This window comes from Phasianus colchicus, chromosome 6 (assembly GCF_987193195.1).
Source record: "Phasianus colchicus chromosome 6, bPhaCol1.hap1.1, whole genome shotgun sequence".
NCBI lineage: Eukaryota > Metazoa > Chordata > Aves > Galliformes > Phasianidae > Phasianus > Phasianus colchicus.
Genome location: NC_143441.1, coordinates 12959131 through 12986735, shown reverse-complemented (window position 1 = coordinate 12986735; position 27605 = coordinate 12959131). Strand labels below are relative to the sequence as shown.

The window sequence follows — 27605 nt, the reverse complement described above, 5'->3', positions numbered from 1 at the left end:
TGCCTTGTTGCAGTTCACCCTGAACTCTAATCAGCTGCTAGGCATATCTAGTCCCTATAGAGTGAGTATTTTGAAAACATCCATTTATTTGCCACTATGAATGTTCAATAGCTCTACACATGGTGACAGTGGGATTAATCCAGGAAAAGAAATGGTCTGAAAAAAGTCATTTAAGTACCCATGCTAGCCTTGCTGTGCTAGGTAGTTTGTTTATATTGATTTTATTAGGATACAAACAAAGAACTAAGGAAGAAAAGAACCCATTCTGAACTGTGCTGTTCACTAATCATAATACTCAGTATTTCAATAACATCTCCCAGCCTCTCAAATGGATTAAATTGCATTTACTTTACCCTCATTATACGTACATTTTGGTTAGAGCACTCAAAATACTCTGCTCTGGAGGCCTTCGTTTCAATGAGAACAGAATGTTCTGGTTTGAAAAGAAAACACAGTGAAAACAAAAGTGAATGCTCAAACCTGAAATTGAAAGTTGAGGGGAGGTGGAGGAGTGACAGGAAAGGTGCCTGTAAGATGTGCTTCATTTGTTTTTTAATTTTACACAGATACAAAAATCAAGCAATTACAGTGTCTTCATAGTAAAAAAAAAAATTGAGTGATTCCTGCCTTTATCGGCTGAACTGTGTTAACTCTGAATTCTCTTGTGTCTATTTGGAGTGCATAATGTTTCCATAAATGCTGAGTCCTGTGCCCATATACTTGTCCTTATCCACCTGCATGTGCACATGGATGTGTATGTAACCTTATGTCCTTTACTATTGTGCTTTGGTGATACTGAATCAGCCTGTCAGTGGCAATTTTGGTAGTAATTGTGATACTGAATCATTCTGAGGCTCTTTTATTGGACTTCTATTTATTATTTCAGGCTTTTTTTTTTTAATATTCATTATTCCCCCTCTGGGTACATATGCGATTTATGTCCTTGATGCTGCAAATGCTTAAGTTTTACTGTATGGGCAAAAGGTTGTGTGGTTCAATTAGAAAGGCTAGGCTGGTCATGAGAATTTTTTTTTGTATATTTGAATCTGTTAAGCCCTGGAACATTAAAGTGGAGACTGGTTTAATTTCACTGACGGGGAATAGGGAATGCAGATGCGAGCAGACCCAGCCACTGAATTTTTTAAACAGCTGAGTGGAAACCATGGTTTCTGAAGTCTGGATGATGATTGAATGCCATGTGGTTTTGCTTTGTCACTGCTCGACTCAAAAAACCAAAACACAACAGCCTACAGGAGTAGTGTGAATCTGTAAACACTGTGAGGGAGGATAATGCCATTTTCCAAACGTGGCTCAATAACAACAGAGCATCATTGTACAGCTGCAATAAGCTTGATATTCTTATTGCTTTGAGAAGGCGTGTGCTACTGGATGAAATTGTTGCATTTTTGTGCTCTCAAGGTGCTAACTGCTTTGTCTGTTGTGTGATGGACAGTGTTTCTGTAATAAGGACAGTCCTGATGCCTGCTTAACCATGTGTACAGATCCTTGCCATACACCCTAAATTGTTGAAGTGAGATGCACAAATTCAAGATGCTCTTGTTTGAGAGGAAGAAAAGCTGTTTTAACAGTATAAAACTGTTACAAGAAATTGGGAATGTATATTTACATAGCACTAACATTTTACTAACGTAGCAACATTGAAAGTAAAATGTAAGTACAATCTCTAGTGAAAGCAAATAAGAGAAAGAAAAATCCTCAGCTCTGTACGTGCACTAAAAATTGCATAGGTACAGTGGGAGAATTTACTTTAGATATGCTAGTTACTGAGGAAGCTGAGCAGAAAAGAGAGATTCCTTTGAAAGATAATTCAGCCAAGGAACCAAACTTTGACTTGCAATTGATGTATGCCAGAGCATAGACCTCCTTTCTATTACCTGTGCATGCAGAGAATCTGGAGATGCGTGCCTTAGGCCAAAGTGTGAACATCTTTACTGGTAGGCACTAGCTAAGACTTTGGTCCGTAAGATAAATTCTGCTTGAAAATGAAATACCGTATATTTTGACCAAGTAAGGGACAAAATGAGATCTGTCACAGTTATCGAAGGGTGAATAACAGGGCTTATTAACACAAGGCTGAATTTGAGCTTCGGAAAATGTATCATCCCTATCAAAGATCCTGCTTGGTGGTGTCTCTTTGTGTCTTTTATTAAGCTGCATTTAAATAACGTGACTTAACTGAAATAGTTGAATGGAATGTCTTTAACATCATCTTGTGTGTCCTTTTATCTAAACAAACACGTGCTTAAAAATGGAGAGTAGAGGTTTTTGTTTATCCTGTTTGGTTGTGGTTTTTTGTTAGTTTTTAATAATAAATGTTTTGGTTGAATTTAAAGAACGCTAGTACCACAATTGTTTTTATCTATGTATTTGATTGTTTGTAGCTAAAGGTCTTTCAATTTTCACTGTTTGCTTCCTCTATTATCCTGATCTCCCTTTTACACAGAAGGAAAGCACATGATTGAGTTTCCTGCAGAGCAGTAGTAACAAGAATAGAGTGATGGAAATAACTTTTTTTTTTTTAAAAAAAGGTACATTCTTAGAAGAATGGAACTGAGAAAGCAGAACAATTATTATGAACAAACTCCTCTGGTTCTACTCTTAAAACTTTTGTACCTGTGACAGGTATAGCATTAGCAGTTGGAAATTTGACTTCAAATAGACTGAATTCCTTTAAATGAAAAGGATAGACAGTAGTCTTTGTTTCCAAGGCAACACTCAGTTATCAAACTAAGGACATGGAAGATGCTTGGTGACAAAGCTTTTGAGAGCATCTTACTAAAGATAAATGTTACATTCATTCAAAATATCTGGATAACTTTCATAACAAGCTATACAGCTTTCAGTACATCTTCACTCAGTTGGGAGAAACTCATTCCTTAAAAGTATATTCCCCACTCAGTATCAATGTCTACAGTTAGTGCTGCATGCTTAACTTCTCACTCTGCTACTAGCCAAGAGGTGAGATCTATAGCTAAGTTTCTCTAATGTTTTTCTAATACATTTAAGTATAATATAAGAAACACAGCAAAAATTATACTCCAGGTGATGTAGTGAAAAATCAGGTATTTTGGCAGATCTAATTACCTTTAGTTCTAATGTGCAGCTTTCAGCCCCTCGGGAAAGCATCGTTGTGATGACTCATGATGACTCACTCATACCTGATCATGGTTTTATGTAATGCCCTTTATACATCCAAAGTGTTGGTTTTTTTTTCAGTACAACTTACAAATGCTTATGAAGAATTATTCATGTCAGTGTGGCAACATGAAAGAACAACAGTTTTTGAGGCAAAAAGTTGCTAGCAAACATGGCATTTCTCTGGTAAAGGGATGAGAAGAGTTGATTTCCCATGCCATAATGGGGAGGGTGGATGAAAACTAGATTGCAGCAATTTTGTAAGTCAGAAAATGTTTAGTTTCATGCATAGGAACAGGAAGGCAAAGAGAATTACATTATTGTTGAATAGACAAATTGGAATGGTTAACAATGATGTATTTGTGGGATTTTATGGTTTGTTTTGTTGCTGTTTTTAGTGTAGAGAGAAAGGGATGAATGCAGGTATGAAGTCTGGGGCTGAAAAGATTCGATGACCTTGGGAAGAAAGGAATTTGTTGTTGGTACAGGTTATGTGTTTGCGTATGATTCTTTTGCTGTTTAATTAGGCATTTTATTTTATGAATGCACACATTAGAATTCTTAACACGTTTTTGTGACTTCTGTATCTTGTTTGTAAAGCAAACAGTAGGTTTGGATAATAACGGTACCGAGGCGGTACTATCAGGAAGAAGTGATTTGCCAAATAATGTAAGTGCTTCTGCAAATCCTATGAGGCAGAATTCTCAAATTACAGTTTCTAATTCCATAGAATTATTAACTTGAAATTGCAACCTATTTAATTCTTTTTAAAAAGAAAATAGTGGTTTGTTTCGGAGCTTTATTAATCAGCAGCTATGCATCTCTGAAAGCAATTGTTGTAATGACTTTGAAAGCCTCAATTGTTCTCTAAAATATAGGTAGTAAAACCTGTGCAGCTTTCCCATTGAGTCTAAAGAAACGTACAAATCTGTTTCACATCATTACTTTTTACAAGTTGAGAAGCACAAAAGTCTTCAGCTTCAGTAATCAGCCCAGCTCCATTAGAGTGAAGAGCCTTGTGCTCCTGGGAGGTGTAGCCCACAGATTTTACTCCTGTGAGGTTTTCTTTTAAAACATTTGGTGTTTTAAACAGACCTAATACTTGCCAGCCTTATTCACCAAACCCAAACTGGGGTCTGAAGGCTTTGTTAATGTGATTTTAAAGTGGGACAAAACAAAGAAATAGTGAATTGAAGGGAACTTGCCAAACCGTGCTTGCTGCTCTCTGTGCTCTGGATCAGCCTTTAGGGTTGCACTTTGGTTTTTCCTTTTTTTTCTTTCATTCCTCTTCAGTATTCCTGCCTCTGTCTGTGGTAAGTTAGATGATACTCAGTGAGTAAGGCTGCTTTACTTAAATTTCTTTTCATTTCTGCTGTTCTGTGGCTAGCAAATACTTCCTGCTTAGAACCTAACTGTTACTTCTTGAATTACATACTGCTTGCTATTTCAGATACACAATTCCTTAGGAAACATCATCAGTACTTAGCAGTGTAAATTAAGAGTTGCCTCATTTGTGAGAATTATGGTAGGACTACATAAGTCTTGAATTTTCAAAACTGTAGCTGTACTCACTAATTTTGTGTTATTTCTCCAATGTATGCTGAGTTCTGGAGGTATAGATTTTGCCAAAATAAGATAAAATAATGAAATCAAAAGTCAAATCTGAGGCTTTTAGAAATAATGTAGTGGATTAAGAGATGCACAGTGGAAGTTGCACACTGCAAATGATGCACGGCCTTCACAAATTTTCCTTTCAGTGCTGCTTTAAGAATTGCATGTGCTAACTTTATTTTAGTTTATCCTGATTTTTAGACTCTTCACTTTACAAATCTAATATTTAATTCATTAATAAAATCTTAAAACCTGTTAAGTAGTAGTTGGCAATAATTATTTTGTAAGAAAGTATAAGAAGTTATTAGAGATCACGAGAATGAGACCACCTCCGTTTAGCGAGGTTTACTATTATGTTGAGTGATGCAATTGCCGAACACAAACCAGAATCAATTCTGTTTATTAGTGTTAATCTTGAGTAACTTTTATAAGACTGATATTTAGGTTTATCTGCTCCATAGCAGTCTAGGTACTTATAACTGCAAATGATTGGAAAGGTACTCTTTTAATACAGCAGTGAAATACCATGTCTTTGCTGCTGCTGTGCTGCAGAGATGATCTTGTTAGAGTGGTCTCAGATGAGACACTGTGTGCTTTTGCATTCCTAAAACTGAACTAATGACCTAAAGCTGACTAGATCTCTTACACTGAAATCATTTGTAAATGCATTTGCACTGTAAATCTTCTTTTACTGCAAGTTTCTTCCATTTTGTATTTGGTACAGAATGATTGTTTGCAGTATAAGAGAATCAGTAAACAAAATACTAAATTACTTTAATCCTGGGAGGCTAGATTCCATAGTAATTCAGACTGTGATGACGCAGCTGGATGTTTAATATGCTCTTCTAAAATGCTCTCTAAGAACTGCTTGTCCTCAGTGAGCCGTCTCATTCCCATCAGGTGCTGTGTTTGCTGGAAATAAAGTGGTTTAAGTAGGAAGATGTGTAATTATTACCAAAGTTTGTCATCAATTTACTTTATACATGGAACGTGAGATGCTTAAAATATTATAACGCTCATTTATGTGATAGTCTTTCTGCTGTGTGTAGGTACTGCAATCTGATTTACTTTTGTAGCTTTTTATACTTCCATGTTTCAGAAATTTCAAATTTGTGTAGCGAAAAGGTTTACGATGGCTTCTAAATATAAATGAACTTAAAAATAAATCCTGCAAAACGGCAGCGATTCGTTTAATAAAATGCCCGTTTTTGTAAATGCACTGAAAAGAGTGGGTGAAAATAGTGTGACACATCATGTGGGCTTAATCTATTTCATATAAATTTGCTGTGAAAGCTCTAGTTCAATATAGATAATGTGCAATCTGTTCTAAACATCCAGTTGTACAATAAGGGTAATTTGTGGGAGACAGTTATGGATCTCAAGAGCCCTTTCATCATTCGGAGTATTGAATTAATCTCCTAAACGCTCATTCAGAAGGTGCCAGAAGACTGCTCTGTTCGGTTGCCATGGCAGATATTATTCTTCTGGCTCCTTGGAGAGCGAAATTTCTATAAAGCGTGAGTGTTTTCAAGTTTATCAAAGCAGTAAGCTGTAGTTACTCTGTTTTTTGTTGATGCTGCTGACAGTTTCCTTCTGTTGTATGTTCGCTTTCATTTGTTCAAATGTTCTAAACTTTCTTTCTTTTACTCGTTCTCACTTGAAGAGAGCATATAAACAGGAGGGGGAATGGCTGTTTATGAGGGCGGATAGTGATAGCAAAAAGGGGGAATGGTTTTAAACTAAAACAGGGGAGGTTTAGGTTAGATATTAGGAGGAAGTTCTTCACGCACATGGTGGTGACACACTGGAACAGGTTGCCCAAGGAGGCTGTGGATGCCCCATCCCTGGAGGCATTCAAGGCCAGGCTGGATGTGGCTCTGGGCAGCCTGGTCTGCGGGTTGGTGACCCTGCACATAGCAGGGGGTTGGAACTAGGTGATCTTTGAGGTACTTTTCAACTCAGGCCATTCTATGATTCTATGATATGATTCATAGAACACTAACTTTCATTCAGAGATTAAAAAAAAAAAAAAAAAAAAAAAGGAGAAAAGTTATTTTGCATGCAGCCTTTTCCAGATACATCTAAAAAGGAGAAAAAAAAAAAAAAAAGAGAGAAAAGAAATCTGAAAATTCAATACCTGTATGCTAGGAGACAAGTGAAAATAACAGAACTGATAAACACGGGTTGTTACCAGGGAGGGGAATGAAAATATTTTTCTCAAGTGTGTACAGAGCAGATACTGTGAAGGAGGTGGGCCTGGTTTCATGTATGCTAAACTTTTCAGTTTCATCCACTCATGTTTCCACAATCTGCTTATGAGTAGCAGAACTAATGAAGCCTGATTTCCTTGGGATTTATGTTCTGTCTACGTACAGCTGTACATACGGCTCGATTAAACATCTGGCAGCCACTTACCGCATGGTAGAAGGAATTACGTTACAATTTCAGTGATAGGCTGCTGGTTATTTCTCTGATTTTTCAACTTACTGATGTTCAGAAATGAGAAGGCAGTTAGTATCCTTCAGACTTCTGCAAATGGATGACTCCTGTTGAAGTGGGCCAGTAGCTTGAAGCATAAAGTATGGTCTGTCTGTGGCCCCTGCTCTTTGAACATCTGACTCAGATGGCTCTGAAGAGACACACTGTCACCGTGGAAGCTGCATGTTGTAGTAGGCAGTTATTGGCCAGGACTGAAATTCATACACTGTTTTTAGCTTTAAGGAATAATTACTTAATGTTTGTTTTGTGAAAATGCATCTTGTCAACTCAAGCAGCACGGTGATGTGTGATGTTTGCTTGTCCAGCTGCTCAATGCACTGTGGGTGCCCATGTGCTTGGAATGCTTGAGCTTGACTTTTTTATGTTTTGGTTATTGGAGATAATTATACTCAATCTAAACGTGTCGCTAGGGAGACTAACTGGATAGCAAGTCATCACAGTTTGCAAGGCGCTGCTGACCTGCACTTAGCCACATACCCTTGGGAAATCCTACTGTAGCCCTGATGTGGGAAAAGTAACCCTGTTGTTCACCACTGTTACCAACTCTTTCGTTTAAGAGACATCCAAAATCAAAGCTGTTTGTGGCAGTCCTGTGTAAGCTGTTTAGCTGACAGACTCAAATCTAACTCCTAATGGAGTATGAATGTGTGGGAGGGTGCTGCTTTGAGTCTGACAGTGTGAATGATCATGTGGACAAGCACTGAAGGAAGAAAACTAAGCTACCCATTAATAATTGCAGTTGTCAGAAGTGTTTTGTCAAAATGCATATTAACCATCTACCTTCTTGAAAGTCTGTTCCTGTCTAGCATGAGGCAACAGGGCATATTTAAACTCTGAGGGTGCTTCATGAGCAAAGAAGTATTTAGATTCTGCATCCTGTTATTCACACGCACCCTCAGCGTGAAACTGCTGCGAGGATATCTGGTAAGAGCCCTCCTAGAAGGGCAAAATGATATGAAAATGTAAGAACAAACCTGAGCGGAAAGCAAGTATTTAGAGAACTGAGAAACTTGGAGCAGGATGATACGTCATAAAGCGCTTGGAATGGAAAAGTAAGATGCATTCATTGCATTTCCTCTTTAAATCTGATTTACTTCTGGAGAGGATTGGGGAAAATTCCACTCTGTACGGAACAGCGCGTAGTTCAGCCTGCCAGCAAATCTGCTATAGTCCATCTCAGTGAACAGCAGCTGAATTATGAAACAATCGAAGTGTGAAGTGATGAAACAAAGAAAAATGAGTAAAAGAAGGTTAGAGAAGCATTAGTGTGAGGTTTTTTTGTGTGTAAGCAGAAGAGGGAGTGCATTAGCTGGAGCAAATGAGGCCTGCTGGGTTTTTATGAAGGATTTTTTTTTTAACCTGGATGTCTATAACAGCATATGAATGTTGCCTATCCTCTCATTCTCCTGTGGTGCATCACGTCCACACTATTTCTGCTGCATTTGAAGTCTAACATGGAAAAGCAGCAAGGCTCAACATTTGAGTGATGCGAAAGGCTTTGTGTTCAAAGCAAGATAGTTGGGGTCAGAGAGCATGTCAGGGCTTAACTAGCACATAGCTTCCTTCTTGGATAGCGTGGGGAATGTCTTAGATTCCTGTTGTCCAATGTGTAGTTAATTCATTATATGCTGTTTTGTAAAAACAGCAAGAAGTTTATTTTTCCAATCTGCAAATGGCCCTTTCTGATTTTTTTGTGCAGAAGAAAGGATGTTCTATTCTGACCAGGCTATAAAGCACTGAAATATAGTCTGAGGTGATATAGAAAGCAGACATTGCTGGAGTTCCCCTAACCTTCTTTACCTGAAATAAGCCTCAAACTGAAGTGTTTGACACTTTATTTTTGTCAAATCAGTGTAAGGTTCTGCCAGGAACATTCTGAAACCATGAGGTGTTTTGCAGTTTCCTACAGCCTGGCATACATATGCATCGTTGTGTATAGTATCAGACTTGGCTTTGCCATGTTATGAAAGCAATATTATGTTGTTGTTAAACAAAATACCAAAGTTTTCAGCGTGAAAAGAGAATTTGCATGAAGAACTAATTCATTTTGTACACAGAAAGCATTACACCGTTAGACAAATAGCTACATGCTTTAACAAAAGAGTAAGTTTTTCTGCCTGTAACTCTCAGCACTGGCTCTCTCTGATGTGCGATTACGTGAGTTACAGGTAATGTGGCACGCAGTGATAGCTGGCTGATATGCAAAGGAGAACATTTTCAGAGCAGGGCTTTTCAGGAGGTAACTTCTGCTTGTTTCTGAGACGCAGTCTGTCAGGAAGTTTCAGGGGCACTGTTGGTCTTTGCATACCAAAGCGTGCCTTTCTAGATGCCAGCTCCTGTAAAACAGCTTAGAGAAGCCAGGAGGAAGATAACTGCTTTTAGGTCTCTGGTCAGATACTTTTGTAAACTTTGTTGTATTTTAAAGGTTTAGTAAAATAAATGGGAATTAAATGGAAAAGCAGGCCTGGAAATGAATAGGTTATCAGGTCAGGTACTAGGTAGTATTCTTTTTTTGCTTTTTCCATTTAGTTTTCTATTGACGGCAAGCAAAACTTTAGAAATCATTTCAAAGCATTGTGCTCTTCTGTAGTTCCCTATGCTGTTCAGCCAGTAATAGGTGTATTGTGAACTGCTGAAGGCTGTATCTTCTGCAAAATGGATTGCAGAGAAAAAAAGACTTGCTTTCCTGACAAACATTTGGAAAATATGATGTTTAGTTGCTGTTTCTTGGTGTTTTTTTCCCCTTTTTTTTCCCCTTGAGATTTCTATGAGATTTTCTTGTGATTGCTTTAGTTCTTGAACCTTTGCTAGAGCTGCATATCACATCCATGATGTTTTGTTCTGCATGTCTTATTTGAAAGAGATTGAAAGACTGTGGAAGCCCAGAGATGAGTTTTTTCCCAGCATTGTCTTAAGGTTATGGATTTTGTCAAAAGCTAGAGTACTCCCAGGTATATATAATCTAAAGGAGAGATAAACTTGCTAAATAGATAAACTTTTTGTGACTCCTGATCCTTCCTGTTCCTTCTGAGGGTTGCTGTCAGGTTCATCAGTCTGTCTCTTGAAAAGGCTCAGTCCCCCTAGCTCGCATTTGATAACTAGCAGTGAAGTGAGATCCTAATGGAATGCAGGACAGATGGCTTTGTGTTGATGGAACTGCTGTTGAGCAAACCTAGAACTGAGCTAATCTGCCAAGTTGAGAAACTGAAAGTGAGTAAATGAGGCTCTTATGCAGTAAGAGGACACCTTTCTGCAAAGGAACATGCCCAGAGTTTCCCTTGCTTGTTTATAACTCAGTGATGTTGAAATCATCAGGCCAAACTATTAATTAGTTCATCCAGTCACTTTCTGGGAGTGATCGTTCCTGTTGTTTCCAAGTGAAGCTTAAGAAACTGTAGAGAACATAGACAAAAGTTTAGAATAATTGTTAACTGAAGCAGTTTCCTACTTTCTGTATGAAGTAGTATTGGGCTCATCTTGTTAATCAGGTGAATTTGCATGTCTGGTTCCAACACAAGTTTATTTTAATGGTGCTGTGAAGGTTCCAGTTTGTCACGTTGAGATCTTGTACAAGATCATTCATATCTATGTTAAATTCTGTGCTGGATTTTCTTTCCCATTTTTTCACTGATTAGCGCAAATCAAGAAAAGATTTTCATCCATTTGGAAACAAAGGGCAGCAACATCTTTTTAGTGGAAATCCTGCCAATTCTCTAGGAGAATCCAATACTATTTGTGCTTTCTGCCACAAAAAAGATCAAATGTACAGTCAGGAAGCAGGTTCAGCAAATGGCAGTTTCAATAATACATTTCTTCGATCAAAAGTTGATAAAATTGCATCAGGTGGAGTGCCTGGGGTGCTTCTGAAAGCAGCTTTGGCCTCTTCACTTACACAGACAGTCAGAACCACTGCTAAAATATATCCTTTAATCTAAAGTTGAACCAGGAGGAGGATGAGCAGATAGCATGGCAAATACAGAGGAAGATTGTATGTTAGCAGCATCCCCACTTCCTTTTGCTGTTGACTCAGAGGCTTGCAGAGGAGGCCTGTTGCTGTGATGGGTAGTAGCACTAATCTGTACCCTGGGGCAGGAGGAAGCCTGGGCTGCTGCTGCTCACCGTGCCCAAGGTGACTTCTGCTTTCTTGAGAACTAAAAGAGCATGAGGAGAAAGGGACAGAAGAACTGGAAAATGCAGATTTCTGTTTCTTGTATGCCTTCTGCCTACTGTCTTGCTGCTGGAGAAAGACAAGAAACACCACGTATAAGTCTCGCAATTCTTTATTGTCATCAAGTCCTTTCTGAGGTTGGCCTGTTTCAGCTTTTGGTAGCTGTTTTGTCACAGCACAGAAAATACCAATCTGGCGTTTCTCTGGTTTGCCCAAGTCAGAACTCCAGAACAACACAGGGAGGTGGGTATGGCACTTCCCTCCCAGTTTGTCCTGGCTTATTTGCTGCTGCTGCTTCTCCTTTGATTTCAATCCCATTGTTCTGCCCTTATTTAAGCATAGTCTTTGAGCCAATCTTGCTTCATCTAAAGCTTTTTCCTGTGTTATTCATACGTCCTCCATTTTTACAGAAGCAGGGAGCAAATGGAGTGCTGTGTCTATACCAGGCTCTCTTACAGCTTGCTGGTAGGAAACTTGTGTGGAATACTTGAAATACATACTACTGAAAGGCTGTCTTTCAGTATAAAATACACTTGTGCAGATGTGCATTTCAAACAGGACAGGAAGCCCTGAGATAAGTTCAGGAATAAATTTCATTTGTGACTGTCCTAAAAACCTCACAGGTTGGCTGTCCTGACCCAGGCAACATCTGCTGAGAGACACTTTGGGTCATTTTTTATTTATCATGCCCCTGCCCAATTCCTTTTCATGTTAAGTCTTTTATTTATTTATTTATTTATTTATTTATTTATTTATTTACTGTATGCTTCCCTTATAATTTATCAGTAATGAGTGATAACTCCAAATCAGCCTCACCCTTCAGCTCAGATGCCTACATTCAGTTTCGTTGTGGAAGGGGATGCTGCAGAAAGTTGTACAGGAATTCAGAGTCCTCCTTACAGACATCTTCAGTGTCAGTAACGCAGTTCAAGCAGTAAGCATCAGCAAAACTGCGGTCTGGGTTCAAATGGTATGCAAACGGTGGGGAAAAAAAAAAATCAGGTTGTGTAGTTGCATGAAACATTATGGGTGAGAGCAGTGAGACTATTTGAGGAGGATTTGTGTAATAATCATAGAATGGTTTGGGTTGGAAGGGACCCTAAAGATCACCTAGTTCCAACCCCCTGCTATAGGCAGGGATGCCTCCCTCTAGACCTGGTTGCTCAAAGCCCCATCCAGCCTGGCCTTGAATGCTTCCAGGGAGAAGGGGGCATCCACAACCTCACTGGGCAACCTGTTCCAGCGTCTCGCCACCCTCACAGTAAGGAATTAATTCCTGATATCTAGCAAGTAGTTTTCTATTTTCTTTAATTTTTGTTCAGTCTGAAGAAAGATGGTTAGTGGGCTTTTTCCAAAAGAGTTTCCAAATATCCTTGAGTTTCAGAACACTATGAAGTAAGAGGCCGTTCATATTTCTCTGGGATAAGCTCAATTTTATAACTTCCTATTCTCTATCTCATGTTAAATTGGTTTTTGTTTTTCTTTATTTTCCTAGGGAACAGGGAGGGGATGAGAGTGATCCGTTTAATATCTGATTATAATTTCCCTTTTCCTGTCAGTTTCTCTTTCATTAGCCTAATTGTACGTAGTTTTTAAAATTCCTGGAAGTCCTTTTGTAATAGTTTGTGTCTAGAGCAAAATTAAAACAAAATTATTTGAAGATTAATGCTTAGCAACATAGAGTAACATTTAAAATAATATTTGTGTTTCACGTTAGTGCTTCATGCTATTTTTTTTAAATATTTTGTCTGCTAAATAACTCTTTGCTGGTCTGAAGAGAGAGTTTTTATAACATTTTGGGGCAGCGTTGCCCTGTTTACAGATTTCACAGGTTCCAAATGAAGAAGACATCGGGGGAATTCTTAAGCTAAAAACAAAGAAAGCAAAACAGAAAAGCGTACAGCAAAGAAAAGCCAACAGCATCCCATTAGTATTGGTGATTATGCCTCTTCCCATACAGACATTTTAGTGAGACTGTTCATTCCTTGGGAGTGTTGAAGTCACCTTTATTTTTTCCTCTGTGTGTGTATATGTTTTTCCTTCTTTTAATACCTGCAGGCAGTACACAGCTAAACAGAGGAGATCTGTGTGTATGGATGCTATTAAATTCCTTTTGTAGATGCGTTCTCGTGATGGCATTTTGTAAACCACAGCCTGTAATTCCATTTCCTTCTACTCTTTGATACATTCCTTTACACTGTTAATAATACCGTTATTTCCTATTAGTAATGAAACTTGTGTGCTCTCTTTTTACTATGTGAGAGGTGTTTGCTTTAGATTATTGAAGGAATCCTTAGCTACAGTTGTGAATTATTACTTTTTTAGGAAGGAATGTAACTGGCTGCCATGATTTTTGCAGTTCTGTCAATCCTGTAACAGTGTATGGAATCCTTGCTCTTTGTCTTAGCTTTGTTTCTAGTCAGCCAAATAGGAAACATGAGCATGTGAGTACTGACATACCATCAAGCTCAAAGTGCAGAAAATGGATTTCTCCAGCTTGTTAATATTTTGTAATTATTTGCCCTGCCCCAGCTTGCTTGCTTTGATTTGCCCTGAAGGATCTGTGGAAATGTGTGTTCACCTCCCAGCTTACACCATCACATAAATTCACAGTGAATTAAATAAGTGACTCAGTGGATAATATTAACTCACTTCACTGATGCAAAATCATATGATGCCTCAAATGTTTATTTGGAGTCCTTTGACAGCACTTGCTGGAGTGTTTTTAAAATCTGATTTGTTTGATAGCTGTAGCAACCTGTTTTATATGGGTCTTGCTATAGAATGTATAGGACAGAGTACATTTTCTGACAAGTGGTGATGTTGTACAGTGTTTCTATAGCAATAGGACACAGTGTTTTAATGCATTACAGCTAATGTGTTGAAGAGACATTATTTTAGATATTTGTGGTGGTATGCTATCAAATATATTTATTGTTGTGACACACTGGAATTGAGAAACAGGCATGTGATGGTCCTGGTAACCCAGGGTACCATCAAAGCACTTTGCAACGTGTAAGAAGTGTTTGAAAGCGAAGCCTTGAGGTCAGGTAGAGTAAAATTAGTGTTGCTACAGGACATGAATCACAATGGCTGAACTCAGCGCATGCTGAAGCTAGCACCACTTGCTCTGGTTTCCATTGAGGCAAAGAGAAGGCTGCTTTAGAACAGGCGCTGGACTCAAGTAGCTCCTATCTGTCCAACACGTGTGTTTCTTGGCTTTGCTTTGTTGCCAGGCTTCATGCAGCCCCCTAAAACAGCTGAGAAAGGCTGTGCTGTTGGAGAGCCGTTTCTCCTCTCCTGGCCTTGAGAAGCAGAGCAGAACAGGGCAGGAGGAGGCCTGTGCTCGTCCCTGTGGAGCAGTGCCAGGCTGCAGCATGCTGCCAACAGGCCTTCTCTGACTGCCTCGGGGTGTGGGTGAACAAGGAGCTATTTTTCCAATTCAAGAAATGACAGGTAAAAGTCTGAGGTGGGGGTGCAGCTAGGACCCCCTTTTGTATCTATTTATTGCCAAATAATTTCATAAATCCTTTGTAAAGAAACTGCCAATGGAAAAGCACGAAATGTTGTTGCAATCTAAGAGCGGTACAAATAGATCTGAATAAGGGGCTGATAGAGTATGTAGGGCAGTGCAGCCCTACACGGTGGTTCACCAGTGTAACTAAGGGCAACTTGCTTGTTCTAGTGAAATAAAACAAGCTTTTTCAACAGAACACTGCATTGCTCCTGAGCAAAAGCAGTAACTAACCCATAGTGAAGAGGATTTCTTCCTACCGACTCCCTGGAAGAAGAGTTTCGTTCACTCACAACTCAGGAAGCACAAAAAAGTGAAATTCTGGCTTCAATGAAGTAAATGAGAGCTTTTGGTAGGTTTCTTAAAATCAGTACAGGCTTAGCAAAGTAATTTTTAAAATCGTCATTATACCTATAATTTAAGACTGTGCCAGCTGTTGTAACTTTCTTCATCTTGGGGAATGCAGAGTTATGAACTACCAAATCAATGTTTTACTTTATTTTCAAACTGCAAGCTGTTTCAAAGCATATTCTGTCTCTCGTACATACTTGCCAGACAGTCTTCTGTAGTTTCCTGAGACTAACAGCTTATAAGGAATTTTGTGCCATAAATAAGAATGGGAAGGTTGGCAATCTGCACGTGCCTGTTGTGTATGTGGCTGTATCTGAATGCAGGCTGTTTCTCTAGGCCAGGCCCTGTGCAGGTCCCTAGGACAGAGTGAAGAGCAAGGCATGTGTACTTATGTATTACTATTATGTAATGCTCTATTGTTTTTTTCCCATCCTCTGCCTGTGCTCAGCTCGAGAACTTCCTGAGCCAAGTCAACCATAAATCCACCGTGACCAATTTGAGTAATAGACTTTATCCAACTAGGTATGTGGCTTTATCTGGTCAGACAGGTATTGACTTAAATGTATTTTTAAACACGAGTCAATGGCTATAACTGATCAATCCTTGTGCTTAGCCCAGTCTTTAGTTAGTGGAAAACAAGCTGCATTTTTTCCTCATGTGAAGCCTTTCCTAGGAATGGGTGTTTGGCAGATGGTGCATTTACCTCATTACAGGTATCTTCGATGCAAAAATGAATTCTGCCAGCTGTGCTATCTATTCTGACACTACCAGCAAAGGAACCTTTGTTACATTTTAAAATCGATAGAAATGATTTCAGAATAACAATAAATTTGTTGTAACTAGCAGTTGGTTACCAGGTCTGTTATTTTTAGTAGACTGTAAATGGATGAAAAGCAAGGATACAAGGAATAGGAAATGCAAAATGAGGAGGGAAAACTTACTTTGAGGAGAAATAGAAGAATGAGTGTGGTACTGAGAGTGATATGGGCAGGGCAGGAGAGCCTCTGCAGGAGAGAAAAACAAATGGTGTGAGCTGGCAGGGACTTTCTCCTTCTGATCTTGGTTGCTTAGCCCGTTAAACTCTTAAGTAGAAATGAAGTAGTCTTTCACCAAATAACTTAAATATTGAGTAGTTTCTCCTTCTGTAGTGCAGTGAAATATTTTGTAAATATTTTGATAACAATTACTTCACAATTGTTTTTCATGCTGATGTGGCAGATGTGGCTGGGCAGCCTGGTCTGGTGGTTGGTGACCCTGCACGTGGCAGGGGGATTGAAACTAGATGATCATTGTGGTCCTTTTCAACCCAGGCCATTCTGTGATATGATATTCTGTGATACGAACTGAGAGGTGAGTTCTTTCATTAAAAAGAGCACCTTAAAAAAAAAGTGCTTGCTTTTGCTACATATCTGCCCAGCATTTAGTGTGAAAATTATGTTTCTAACCACATGGTTTATGCTTTAGGAGTATTTTAATGTTTTCTATTTATACTGCTGAGTTGTTTATTTCTCTGTTATCATCTGACATGGGTCTAGGTTGAAGTTTGCTGCCTGCTGCAAGGCAGATGGGAGCTCTGTATTTCTGGCATTGTATTTCTGGCATTTTGTGTTCGGTTGCACAACACAGCCTAGCCATGTGCCCTCCATCTTATCTGCTCTTTATTTCAAATTTACAGCATGTATAGGAATTTCCCAAAAAGTGCCTGAAGTTGGATTGGAGTTCAACTAAATTACATAATTAGTCCTCTGTGCAGAGGATTAACATTTGCCGCTGTTGTTACTCTTCTTTGGATACTGTTAGGACTCAGCACTGCTACAGGCACGTACAGATTTGGAAATAAACTTGGGCCCAATCCTTGGGACACACAGGCATGCTGTGTAAGCTGGGAGGGCACCAAGTGCTGGGGCCTGGGTTGTGTGTGCCCAGCTGAAGTGCCAGATGTGTCAGAAAGCTGTGGTGTTACCAGGTGGTTTTTGTCTTTTTCCTTAGTGAGGGGCATAACACAGTTTGAAAGAACTTCGAGGGTTTTATGCAGCCTGTTTCTTTCTGGAACGTGGATTGCAAGTTGTGTTGGTTGGTGCTGTTGGTGTTTTCTATATTCTTTTTGAGACGTTAAATAGTTTAACTTTGTATCTCGCTTCTGGTACAACAGGATTTGTTACAGGGTGATGGAAAAACTTGGGTGGGTTTTGGTGTGTGTAGCACTGGGATAGATACTATATGGGGTTCTTTGGATCAGACCCTCTGTGAGTCAGGAGCGGCTTGTGCCTGCAGCCCAGGTCTTCCCAGGCTTTGTGGCCAGAGGGCTGGCCACAGAATCATAGAATGGCTTGGGTTGGAAGAGACCTCAAGGATCATCAGGTTCCAAACTCCTGCTGTAGACAATCACTATACCAGGTACTTTGTCAGGTTGCACAGGGCCCCATCCAACCTGGCCTTAAACACCTCCAGGGATGAGGCACTCCAAACATCCCTAGGCAGCCTGTATCAGAACCCCACCATTCCCTCTGATCATCTTCATGGCCCTCTTCTGGGCCCTCTCCAAAAGCTTGAGATCTTTCTGTGTTGGGGCCCCAGACCTGGTTGCAGTACTCCAGCTGGGGCTTCACAAGGGCAGAGTAGAGAGGGACAATTCCTTACCTCACCCTGCTGGCTGCCCCTCTTCTGATACAGCCCAGGATACTGTTGGTCTTATGGGCTGCAAGCGTACACTACTGGCCCACATTAAGTTCTTCATCTACCAGGACCCCTAAGTCCTTCTCAGCAGGGTTACTCAGGTAGTTCTTGCAGTCTGTATACAAATCTGGCATTACCCTGACCCAAGTGCAAAATATTGTTTTGCCTTGTTGAACCTCATTAGGGCTCACTGTTTGAGTTTATCAAGGTCCCTGTGGATGACATCCCTTTCTTCTGCTGCATCAGCTGCACCACTCAGCTTGATGTTATCAGCAAATTTGCTGAGGCTGCACTTGATCCCATCATCTGTGCACCTGATAAAGATGTTGAAGAGTACTGGTCCCAAGACAGACCCCTGGCAGACTCCAGTAGTAACCAGCCTTCACCCAGATGTAGGACTATTGATGACACCTCTGACTGCGGCCTTCCAACCAATTCCTTATCCACCTTTCAAATCCATATCTCTCCAATTTAGAAATAAGGAGATGGTGTGGGGGACCATGTCAAGGGCCTTGCAAAAGTCCAGGTAGATGACATCTCTTGCCTTGCCTTTGTCTGCTGATGCCATCACGCCATCACGAAAGCCATTAAGTTTGGTCAGGCACAACCTTCCCTTGGTAAAGCCATGCTGGCTGTCTCAGATCACCCGCTCACCCCTTGTGCCTTAACATTTCCTCCAGGAGGATTTGCTCCACCATCTTCCAGGCACAGAGGTGAGGCTCACCAGCCTTTGCTTCCTTGGATCCTCCTTCCTCCCTATCTTATAAAGGGGAGTGATGTTTTCCTTTTTTCAGTCACTGGGAACTGACAGACACGACTTTTCAGATATGATAGAGAGTGGCTTGGCAACCAGATCAGCCAGCTCCCTTAGCACCCTGGGATGCATGTCATCTGGCCCTATAGACTTGTACACATTCAGTCTTAAATGAGGCTGTCTCAGATTTGTTCTGCCCTTACAGTGTGGAGGAGTTTGCTTCCTCAGCTCCCACCTGGAGGTTCAGGGATGTGAGAAATGCAGGCTCTCCAGTCTCCGCACAGTCTGTCCCTCTGAATTGAGACATGATCGAGGCTGTGTCACTTTGGATGTTTCTGCATAATTGCTTTCTGAGCTGATCAAACACTTCTGACTCCAAAATCTGTTGACTGGCTGCTTATTGGATGAGGAGGAATTGCACAACCTGAAGAGCTTTTCCTGTGGTATTCTGTCACACTGTGAAAAGATTCAGAGCACACGTTCTCCTTAGACACTTAGATATCTCATTTAGCATTATATATTTATCCCTCATTTTGCAGTCACATGTTCAGAAACAGTGAAATAAATTATTTTTAAAATGTATACACTAATATAATTTAAATGTGCTGAAGGTCAGAAGAATAAATAAGCTGTACTTTTAAAGCTATATTAGTGTTGTAGTATTTTCTTCTATTAGTACCTCTACATTTTTGTACCACTGAATTAAAATAAGATTCAGCAAAGGATGACTAATACAGTGAGAATGCTATAGTGAGTATTAATTAATGCTCTGCAATTTCAATTGGGGACGGTATGAAGTAGATCAGGAAAAAAGTCTTGAAAATATCTACAAATGGCGTTGCTTTGTCTCTATGTCTTACAGCACTATTAATCACACCCAGTACTCCAAGGCATGTATTATGTGATTCTCCAAGTTTTCCCTGACTCTGCACTTACTAATTTTGCAAACTTATTGTTTCATTAATGCTAGCTTTTTGTACTGAGTATTCTGTCATGAATTAGGCGTATGTAAAAGGGAAGAGAACTATTTTTTGCACTTCTCTACTGCTGTTTATCATAGATTCCTACTCGTGATTTCTAGGGTGCAAACATATTCCTGTGTCACCAGCGCTGCAGGAATAAGTATAAAAACTTTTCAGCCTGAAGGATCTCCAGGAATTCTACAAGCAGGGTCAGTACTGAGTTTAGACCATGGTATTTCATTTTAGAAAAGAAAAGAATAATACTTGTATGGGTCAGTAACCTTTCAGTCCTCAGAGAGGTGAGTTGTTCTCATTGCTTTCAGTGTCCTTCTCATGAGAGCTGTGCAGCTCAGCACTTTTTTCTTTCTGTTATCTTCTATTTAAAATTATTCTACTTCCTTATTGAAAATCTGCACTAAAAAGTGTTTATTGCTATGTAAACAAGCCTCAGTTATCATCTCCTCTTATGGCAGTTGTATTTTAGGTCACTGGCAAAATGGGTCCATTCCCTGCAGTCAAATGCTGCTTGCCACAACCCAGAGGGGAGATTGATGCCTCTAGGCAAACAGTGCAACCTTCTGCCATAATGCTTAGCAGTAACAAATGTATTGCCATTAAATACATTCTCACTCTTCACGAAGTAAAATATTAGTTGTGGAAGAGTCTGACTGAGTTTTGAAGTAGGTGTTAATTTCCCTTGTCTGTAGTTGGCTGGTACTTATTCATGTTGGTAACGTTCTTACAGTTGTCATAAACAGCTTGAGGCCTAAGAAACTGTCTTTCCCAGTGGTGTGCAGTTTTCAAAGAGTAATTATAATATGTATTCATCCTGCTCTCTTATAATTGCTTGGAGAAAATGAGAAAGATGGCACATAGCACTACGCTTTCTTTAAGCAGTGAGTTAGGGGTGAGCCATTCAGCACGGCCAGTCCAGGAAAACCAGAAGTTAGAGCTGCTGATTAGAAACATCTGCCTTTGTCTTCTTACGTTTAGCTGTATGCCTGTTTGTGTCTGCTCATATATACAAACATGTATGTTGAGTGCACATTTGGAAAAGCACCAAGCTGGTGAGTCATTAAATTCTGCTTTCATTTACTTTAATTTGTAAATTAAAAATATATATAGCTTTCCTCAGGCTGTGGTTAAATTGTGTTTGTGTTACCACACACAGCAGTAAGAGGAGTAGTTGAGGGGGTGGCTCACCAGCACCAAGCACAACTCGGGCGTGAGGTGGGGAGGGGTGCATTGGCTGCAGGCTGTGCTCGTGGTGCTCACAGCGAGGGGGTTCTCACTGCCATGCAGGAGCAGTCCTGACATCCAGTGAGGCTGGATCCGAGCACCAGCCCTGCTGCTGGGCTGATTTTGCTTCAGTAGAAGTCTGTGGTGTCACTGTGTGCTTCTGTTAGCTTGTATTGGCAGCTCTGTCTTTAACTTGTGTGTAGCAGTGGTGTTCACAGCTCTGACCTTAAGGTGATCGGAGGGCTGGAGCACCTCTCCTGTGAGGAAGGGTTGAGGGAACTGGGCTTGTTTAGCTTGGAGAAGAGAAGGCTCTGGGCAGGCCTCATTGTGGCCTCCAGTATTTGAAGGGAGTGTATAAACAGGAGGGGGAACGGCTATTTATGAGGGTGGATAGTGATAGGAAAAGGGGGAATGGTTTTAAACTAAAACAGGGGAGGTTTAGGTTAGATATTAGGAGGAAGCTTTTCACACACAGGGTGGTGATGCACTGGAACAGGCTGCCCAAGGAGGCTGTGGATGCCCCATTCCTGGAGGCATTGAAGGCCAGGCTGGATGTGGCTCTGGGCAGCCTGGGCTGCTGGTTGGTGACCCTGCACATAGCAGGGGGTTTGAAACTAGGTGATCTTTGAGGTACTTTTCAACTCAGGCCTTTCTAGGATTCTGTGATTCTTTGACCTGCACAACTGGACCACTACAGACCTAGTTGCAGAGGGATCTGTCATTGATCAACAACAATCTGTACTCATTGTATTAAAAGTTATTTGGTGTTTCTGGTTCTAAACACACAAGAATAGTAATTTGTTTTCCAGGTTTGGTACACAACTGTTTTGGTGGTGAGAAGGTATCTTGATGTTTTATTGAAGTATTTTCAGGAAGTGTAGTGTTGAAAAGTAGTGAAGCCCAATTAAAATGGTTAAGTCTGTTTGTGAAACTGCATTGAGGAGTCTTGGTATTTCTACTAAAAGTACTGCTTAATTATAGTATGCATGCTTTCAAATGTGAGATTAAAATAGAAGTATCAAAATACTGCATTACAGCAGAGAAGTTTCTAGAGCAATTCCTACTGGTAGAAGTCTGGAATAAGCTATGCTCTGGAATCTACAACAAATTAATATTGGTGGCAGACCCTCTGTGACAAACTCAGTGATTATAGATGCTCATGAACAGGAGTGCTGCTGAAGGCTGAATGTGAGCCTATGGGGCCAGGGGTCACGTAGCTGTTGTGGGTGATCCTCAGCTGGAGGTAAACCAAGAGCTGTTCCTGGGCTGGCTCTCTGCTGAGCGACACAGCTCCAGGCAGCACTTATGGGCTTCTGCCACTGCTTACCCAGCACTTGTTTGCCTTTGTTGTGATGTTCCAAGCAGGTTTAAAAAGTAGGCATAAGGAGTTCTTAATTCCTCTTGTCTTAGGTGTTTAAATGTCTTTGTGATGGAATATTCATTAAAAAATCCTGTTGGGACCATCGGGAGAAAGACCTTGCAAATTCTCTGCCCAGGATCGGAAAAAAAATGCTCCCTTTACTGGATGGTGTCCTAGAAAAATATTTTCCCAGTTAAAAAAAAGTTCCCTCTTAGAGTAAAAGAGGAGAAAATTAAAAAATTCTTCATCCCGAACTTGGCAAGGAGTTGTGTTGTTGAGCCATGCCACCCTGCATTGCTCACCAAAGTCTCTCGGAGGGGAGCCTGCTGCTGCCAGGGATTGCGAAAGAGGTTTTGGTGTCATGGGAATGATTAAAGTCAAAATGAAATATTCAGCTTTTGGGGTTCTCACTTTGCTCTGATTCATTTCCTGAAATATGGGAGTGATTGCATTTGGACTGTTTTGTGTCCAGGCTGCGTGTCATGGCAGTAAGCAGAGCTATTTTAAGTTTTTCTTCTCACTGAACAATCTGAGAAATGTGTTTGTTCCTTGGACAGCTTTAAAATACACCAGCAGAGGGTTACTGGCTGAGCATTCTAGCTGCAAGGTGGGAGGGCCTTCAGAAGTCAATGGCAGTCATTGTACTTCTGACTATTTTTGGCCAGATTTGTTATCTAGTCCTCAGTAATAGTTGTATGCTTGTTTGTTGCTCTTCCCCAGACTGTGCAGAGCAATGGAGAAATCTGGGAGGAGAAGCATCCTTGCCCTGTTTTACATTCTGCACATCATAGAATGGTTGGGGTTGGAAGGGACCCTTTAGGATCAGTCCCCCTTTTAATTCCAAAAATGCTCAGGATTTGAGAAAATGTTTCTAAAATTGGTGAATTAGGTTTGAATTTGATAAGTCATTAATTGAGTTAGGTTATGTTCTGTGTCTCCCTCATGTCTTTACATTGGGGATTGAAGTCACTTTAATTAAGGTGCTGTAGTTCTACACAGACATTTATTCAGATAAGGGAATCGGGATGCAGAAGTGGAATCTCAATTCTGCATTCCACTCCGTTTTGGTTTTTTTCTATGCTGTTGCCATGGAGAAGCATATAAATATTTGTATCGCAGATTAGTATACTTCTTTTATAGGTGGCTTGGAAATGCAGATTAAAAATGGTAACAAAAGCAACTGTAGGTGGGTTTTACTGTGTGGAGTCATCTTCTGGAATGTTTTTGATACAATTAGGGGCTGACTCTATTTACCAGGCCAAGTCTGAAATCAAATACAAGAATAAAAGGAAGAACTTGATCTAGCAGTGAACTAACACTTTTATCTCTCCAAAGAATGTATTTTAAAACTGCACAGCACGTGAGTAGTAGACATGTTCTTCTGCTGGTGAAGGAATTGCATTCATGTCTCCACAACAAGAAGACATCTGCTCTATTAATGAATAATTAATGTATTAAGTTCCTTTTGTGTCTGAGATTATCCCATGCAATGAGCATGTTGCTGACATGAAGTTCGGTTTAATTCATCGCTGAGTTCATGTGCTTTTTTCTTTTCTCACAGCAAATGAAACTTGCTGCTGAATCACTGAAGGAGTAAACATGAAGGAACAAAGATGACTACAGCAGTCACACATGGATGTGGGCATTCCTTGAGCTTTTGTTATGATGCTGCGGAGCTCTGAGTGCACACCACGCTATTCTGTTATCTGCAGGTGGCACCTGCTTCTAGGATGCCTGGTAAATACTCACTGCTTGAGGTTGTGAGAAAGAGATCATTTCTCCTACTCTTTTTTTTTTTTTCCGCCATCCATGACACTACACAAAGCAGTCCAGCCTGCACAAGGTCTGGTTGAAGGCTGCCAGACTCACTGCGCTTCAACTGATGGAAAACAGAACCTGGGATAAGCATCCCCAAGACACCTGGAGACTTCAGCTGTGAAACCTTGTGAAAGAAAATAGAAAGAGAAAGGTGGAGCAGCACTTCATTCGGTGCGCTGCTTTTGAGCCTATGGTCTGCTTTGTCCCTTTATGATGATGGTTAACCAATCCTCTCTTTTATTCAACCACTGCTGATTAGCTACTTTTTGCACATAGCAAATTAATTTACATTATGTTATGAAATATTATTGTTCCTGACAGAACATGAGAAATATTTAAACATAAATTTAAGGTGTGCATTACATTTTCTTCTGTGCTAGTTACCCAAATAAGAGTGAGTTAAAGTCTTCCCCAAAGTTAGATAAAAGCATTGAGTAGGAAACAGTACTGAGCAGTAACTTATGAAGATTAAGCAGCAGATATTTATGTATTTTTTCATTTACATTTGCTTTTGGCATCACTTCCTTGGGCCTTGAACCACAGGGTTGTAAACATGATACATCAGTACCCATGTGCCCAGTGAACGCTTCCCCCCTCCTGCCCCCCAAATTTTACAAAATGGTCATTTTCATAACATTTAATTGCTTTCTGGCAGTTACAGGACAAAAATCTCCCCTAGTCATGGGTAATCTACATTCTCCAGCTGTGACCTGCATTTGCAGTAGCTGTACCTTACCTATGCATGACACTCCTGAGGCTGCGTGTAGAAAAGTTACCATTGCAGATTTCTGCCCAGTGTTTTTCTCCTGCTGCCTGATCAGCATGGCTAGTGAGGAACCTGGGGGATGGTTGCTCTTGAGATGTAAGAGCTGCTATGACTGGAGCCTGCTGTCTTCTGCTTGGTACTGCTTTCAGAGTGTGAAGTGGGCAGGTTTGTGATGGCAGCTGCATGGGTTGTCTGTGAAAATGGCCCAGGGTTGGCTGGAAAAGGAATCAGGTTGCATCTCAGCTGTAGTCACATGAAAGAAATAAGTAATGGCTTCTAGTACTTGTCTTCACAGTCATTGCATTCTTCCAGTTTTCTGCAGCCTAATAGGAAAATATGTAATAAGGTTTGGGTACCTGGTGATGTGAGCAACCTCGGCAGCTATCCTTGCCTTGAGCAAATCCATTCACTTCTGCTTAAACTTCTGCTTAATGTTCTTATGTAGAAGTGGGAATAAGAACGTTCCTTGGGTGGATTCTCTGCCTACGGCCAGGTGGTGTGGAGACACTAGAACCTCCACAGCGTATGAGTGAGGAATATGGCAATCTTTTGTGTTATAGAGAGTCGTTTGTCCTGGAGAACTCACTGTGCAACAGCTGTGATGCTAAAATCATGATAGAGCATTTCTGGTCCATGGATGGTGCTGTGTTGTATTTTGTCACCAAACTGCTCCTGATACATGAGAGAGAATAAATAAGGTATTTACCGGTGACTGCCTTTTGCAAGCTGTGTAACAAGTGTCTGTTCCCAGGCTGAGGAGCTGCATGCCCAAGGCCTCTGGCAGTGGAGGCACTCATGTCTCAATCTGAAGGGAGAAATCAAGGATAGGTTTGATTTGGAAAAGCACATGGGAGCGAATAGCCTGGTCCTAGCTCGAGAGCTTGAATTTTACATTGCTCCTTAGCAGCAGCAGCGTGGAAAGCCATTTTTAAGAAGTGCAATACAAATTAACGGTGATGGAAAAAATTCTCTCCTCAGGTATGGTGTCAGTTGCAGGTCACAGCACGTGGCCCAGGCAGGCTGCTGACTCAGGACCTCTCACTAGCATTGCTGGCCTGCAGCCCCTCCTGCAAACATAAGGACAGTAGAAGAGGAAAAGTTCCTATTTCAGCAGGCAAGCAATTCTGGGTGGTTTAACCTGCTCTGATCTGGGGATACTAGGTCTTACCTCTCACTGAGGAGCTACAACCTCAGTGCACTACTTCCCTGTTCAAGTAAGTGAAGCCAGCAGGCACCCTTCTTCTACTCCCTGTGCACTCTTTCCTTGGAGTGGCTCTCCCCTGTGTGGAGACTGCAGGGCCTGGTGACTCGCTGTCAGCCTTGAAGACTGATGGCCTCCTACTTTAGAGAGAATGGGTCTCTGCACACTGTGGCTTGATTTAAAATGTGGTGAGGATGGCATCTGTCATTGCAGATGGGATGCAGGTGATCCCTGGCTCAGTGTAAGAGAGCTCATCAGCCCTTTGGGCTTGCAGGCCTGCAGCTGAGCTGAACTGCTCCCAGGCCTCAGGCACTCTGGCTGAGTGTATGTGGCAGCTGGTGCCTAGGGAGAAAAACAGCTCTGTCCCTCCTTGCCTCCTCTAGGCCAGTATTTCTCAAGAGAGAGTAGGAGCAGGAAGATGTTACACAAGAGAAATCAGCTGCTGGGGAGATCTGACATGACATGTCTAAGAGACAAATGAAGCCCTTAAAAAAGCCCCAATTTTTTTTTCACAGGACAATTCTACTGCCTGGGAAAGTCAATGGATTCTTCCCCCCCCCTTAACCTTTAACAAGCAAATGCAGTTTCAGCCTCAAAAGCATAGTCCCAACCTGTGCATCAGAGCAAGGCAGACTCAAACAGCCACAAAAACATTGTTCCTAAGAAAGGTGTCCTGGCCTTCCCTCAGAACAACGTTGTTCCATAACTTTGATGAGTAACTTGGCTTTAGTCCAGCTAGACAAACAAATGAGTCATGCTCATGCTGGCCCAAGTATGGTTATGTTAAGATGTTACTACTCAAACACCTTATACTGCAAGCAATAATCTAGCATTAGTGACAGCTCTGCTCTGATTTACTTACATCAACTGTACCATTGGAAAGGTTGTCATAGTGCCCTAGCTGTCTTCTGTCATTTTTCAGTCACCTGAGGACATTCCAGTCTGCCATCCAAGTTTGGTATTCCTTTATTTGCTCTTGATGAAAGATGTCTGCACATACAAGTTAATAAATCATGACTGTTTGCCTTCTCTTAAAAGCAGGAGGGAAGAGAGAGATTAGTTGCACCTTCCTCTGCTAAGGCAGAGGTCTCTGCTGCTACCTCTGCATTTTGCATTGACCAGACTTCAGATGTACCCATAGGCTTTGGTGGCTGTGACCACTGCTGGGGGACATCCTCACACAAATAGCTGATCATAAAGCAATGATACACTAGTTGCATACAATTACGTAGCTTGCCTTAAAAGTAATGCTTCCTATTTATTTCCATGGAACCTACAACAGATACAAAGAGCACAGTGACGCAATTTGATAGAGCACATTCTCAGCCACAACTAACTTTTTTTTAAAGGTCACCTCTAGCACTGCATTTTCACCAGTGATGAACAAGAACTTGCATGGCATGTGCTCATCAAGATCTGCACCAGTGGAGGGGACTCAGTAGTGCTGAAACACACCACTAACCCTGCTCAAATCCACTGTTTGGTCACCAGAAATGTTCAGCAATCACCAATGAATGTCAGTGATTGCTA

General features: G+C 40.8%; 1 protein-coding gene across 4 annotated transcripts in view; it reads left to right on the top strand.

The window, feature by feature from the left end:
- The window catches only part of ANO10 (anoctamin 10), a 117250-nt gene extending 91664 nt beyond the window's left edge, over positions 1-25586 (top strand). For all 4 annotated transcript variants that reach the window (XM_031590276.2, XM_090142492.1, XM_090142494.1 and 1 more), the window contains exon 13: positions 23852-25586. In XM_031590276.2, the coding sequence (XP_031446136.2) occupies positions 23852-23887 (36 nt within the window). In that variant the 3' untranslated portion in view covers positions 23888-25586. The remainder of the gene's footprint in view (positions 1-23851) is intronic.
- Positions 25587-27605: the final 2019 nt, after the last annotated feature.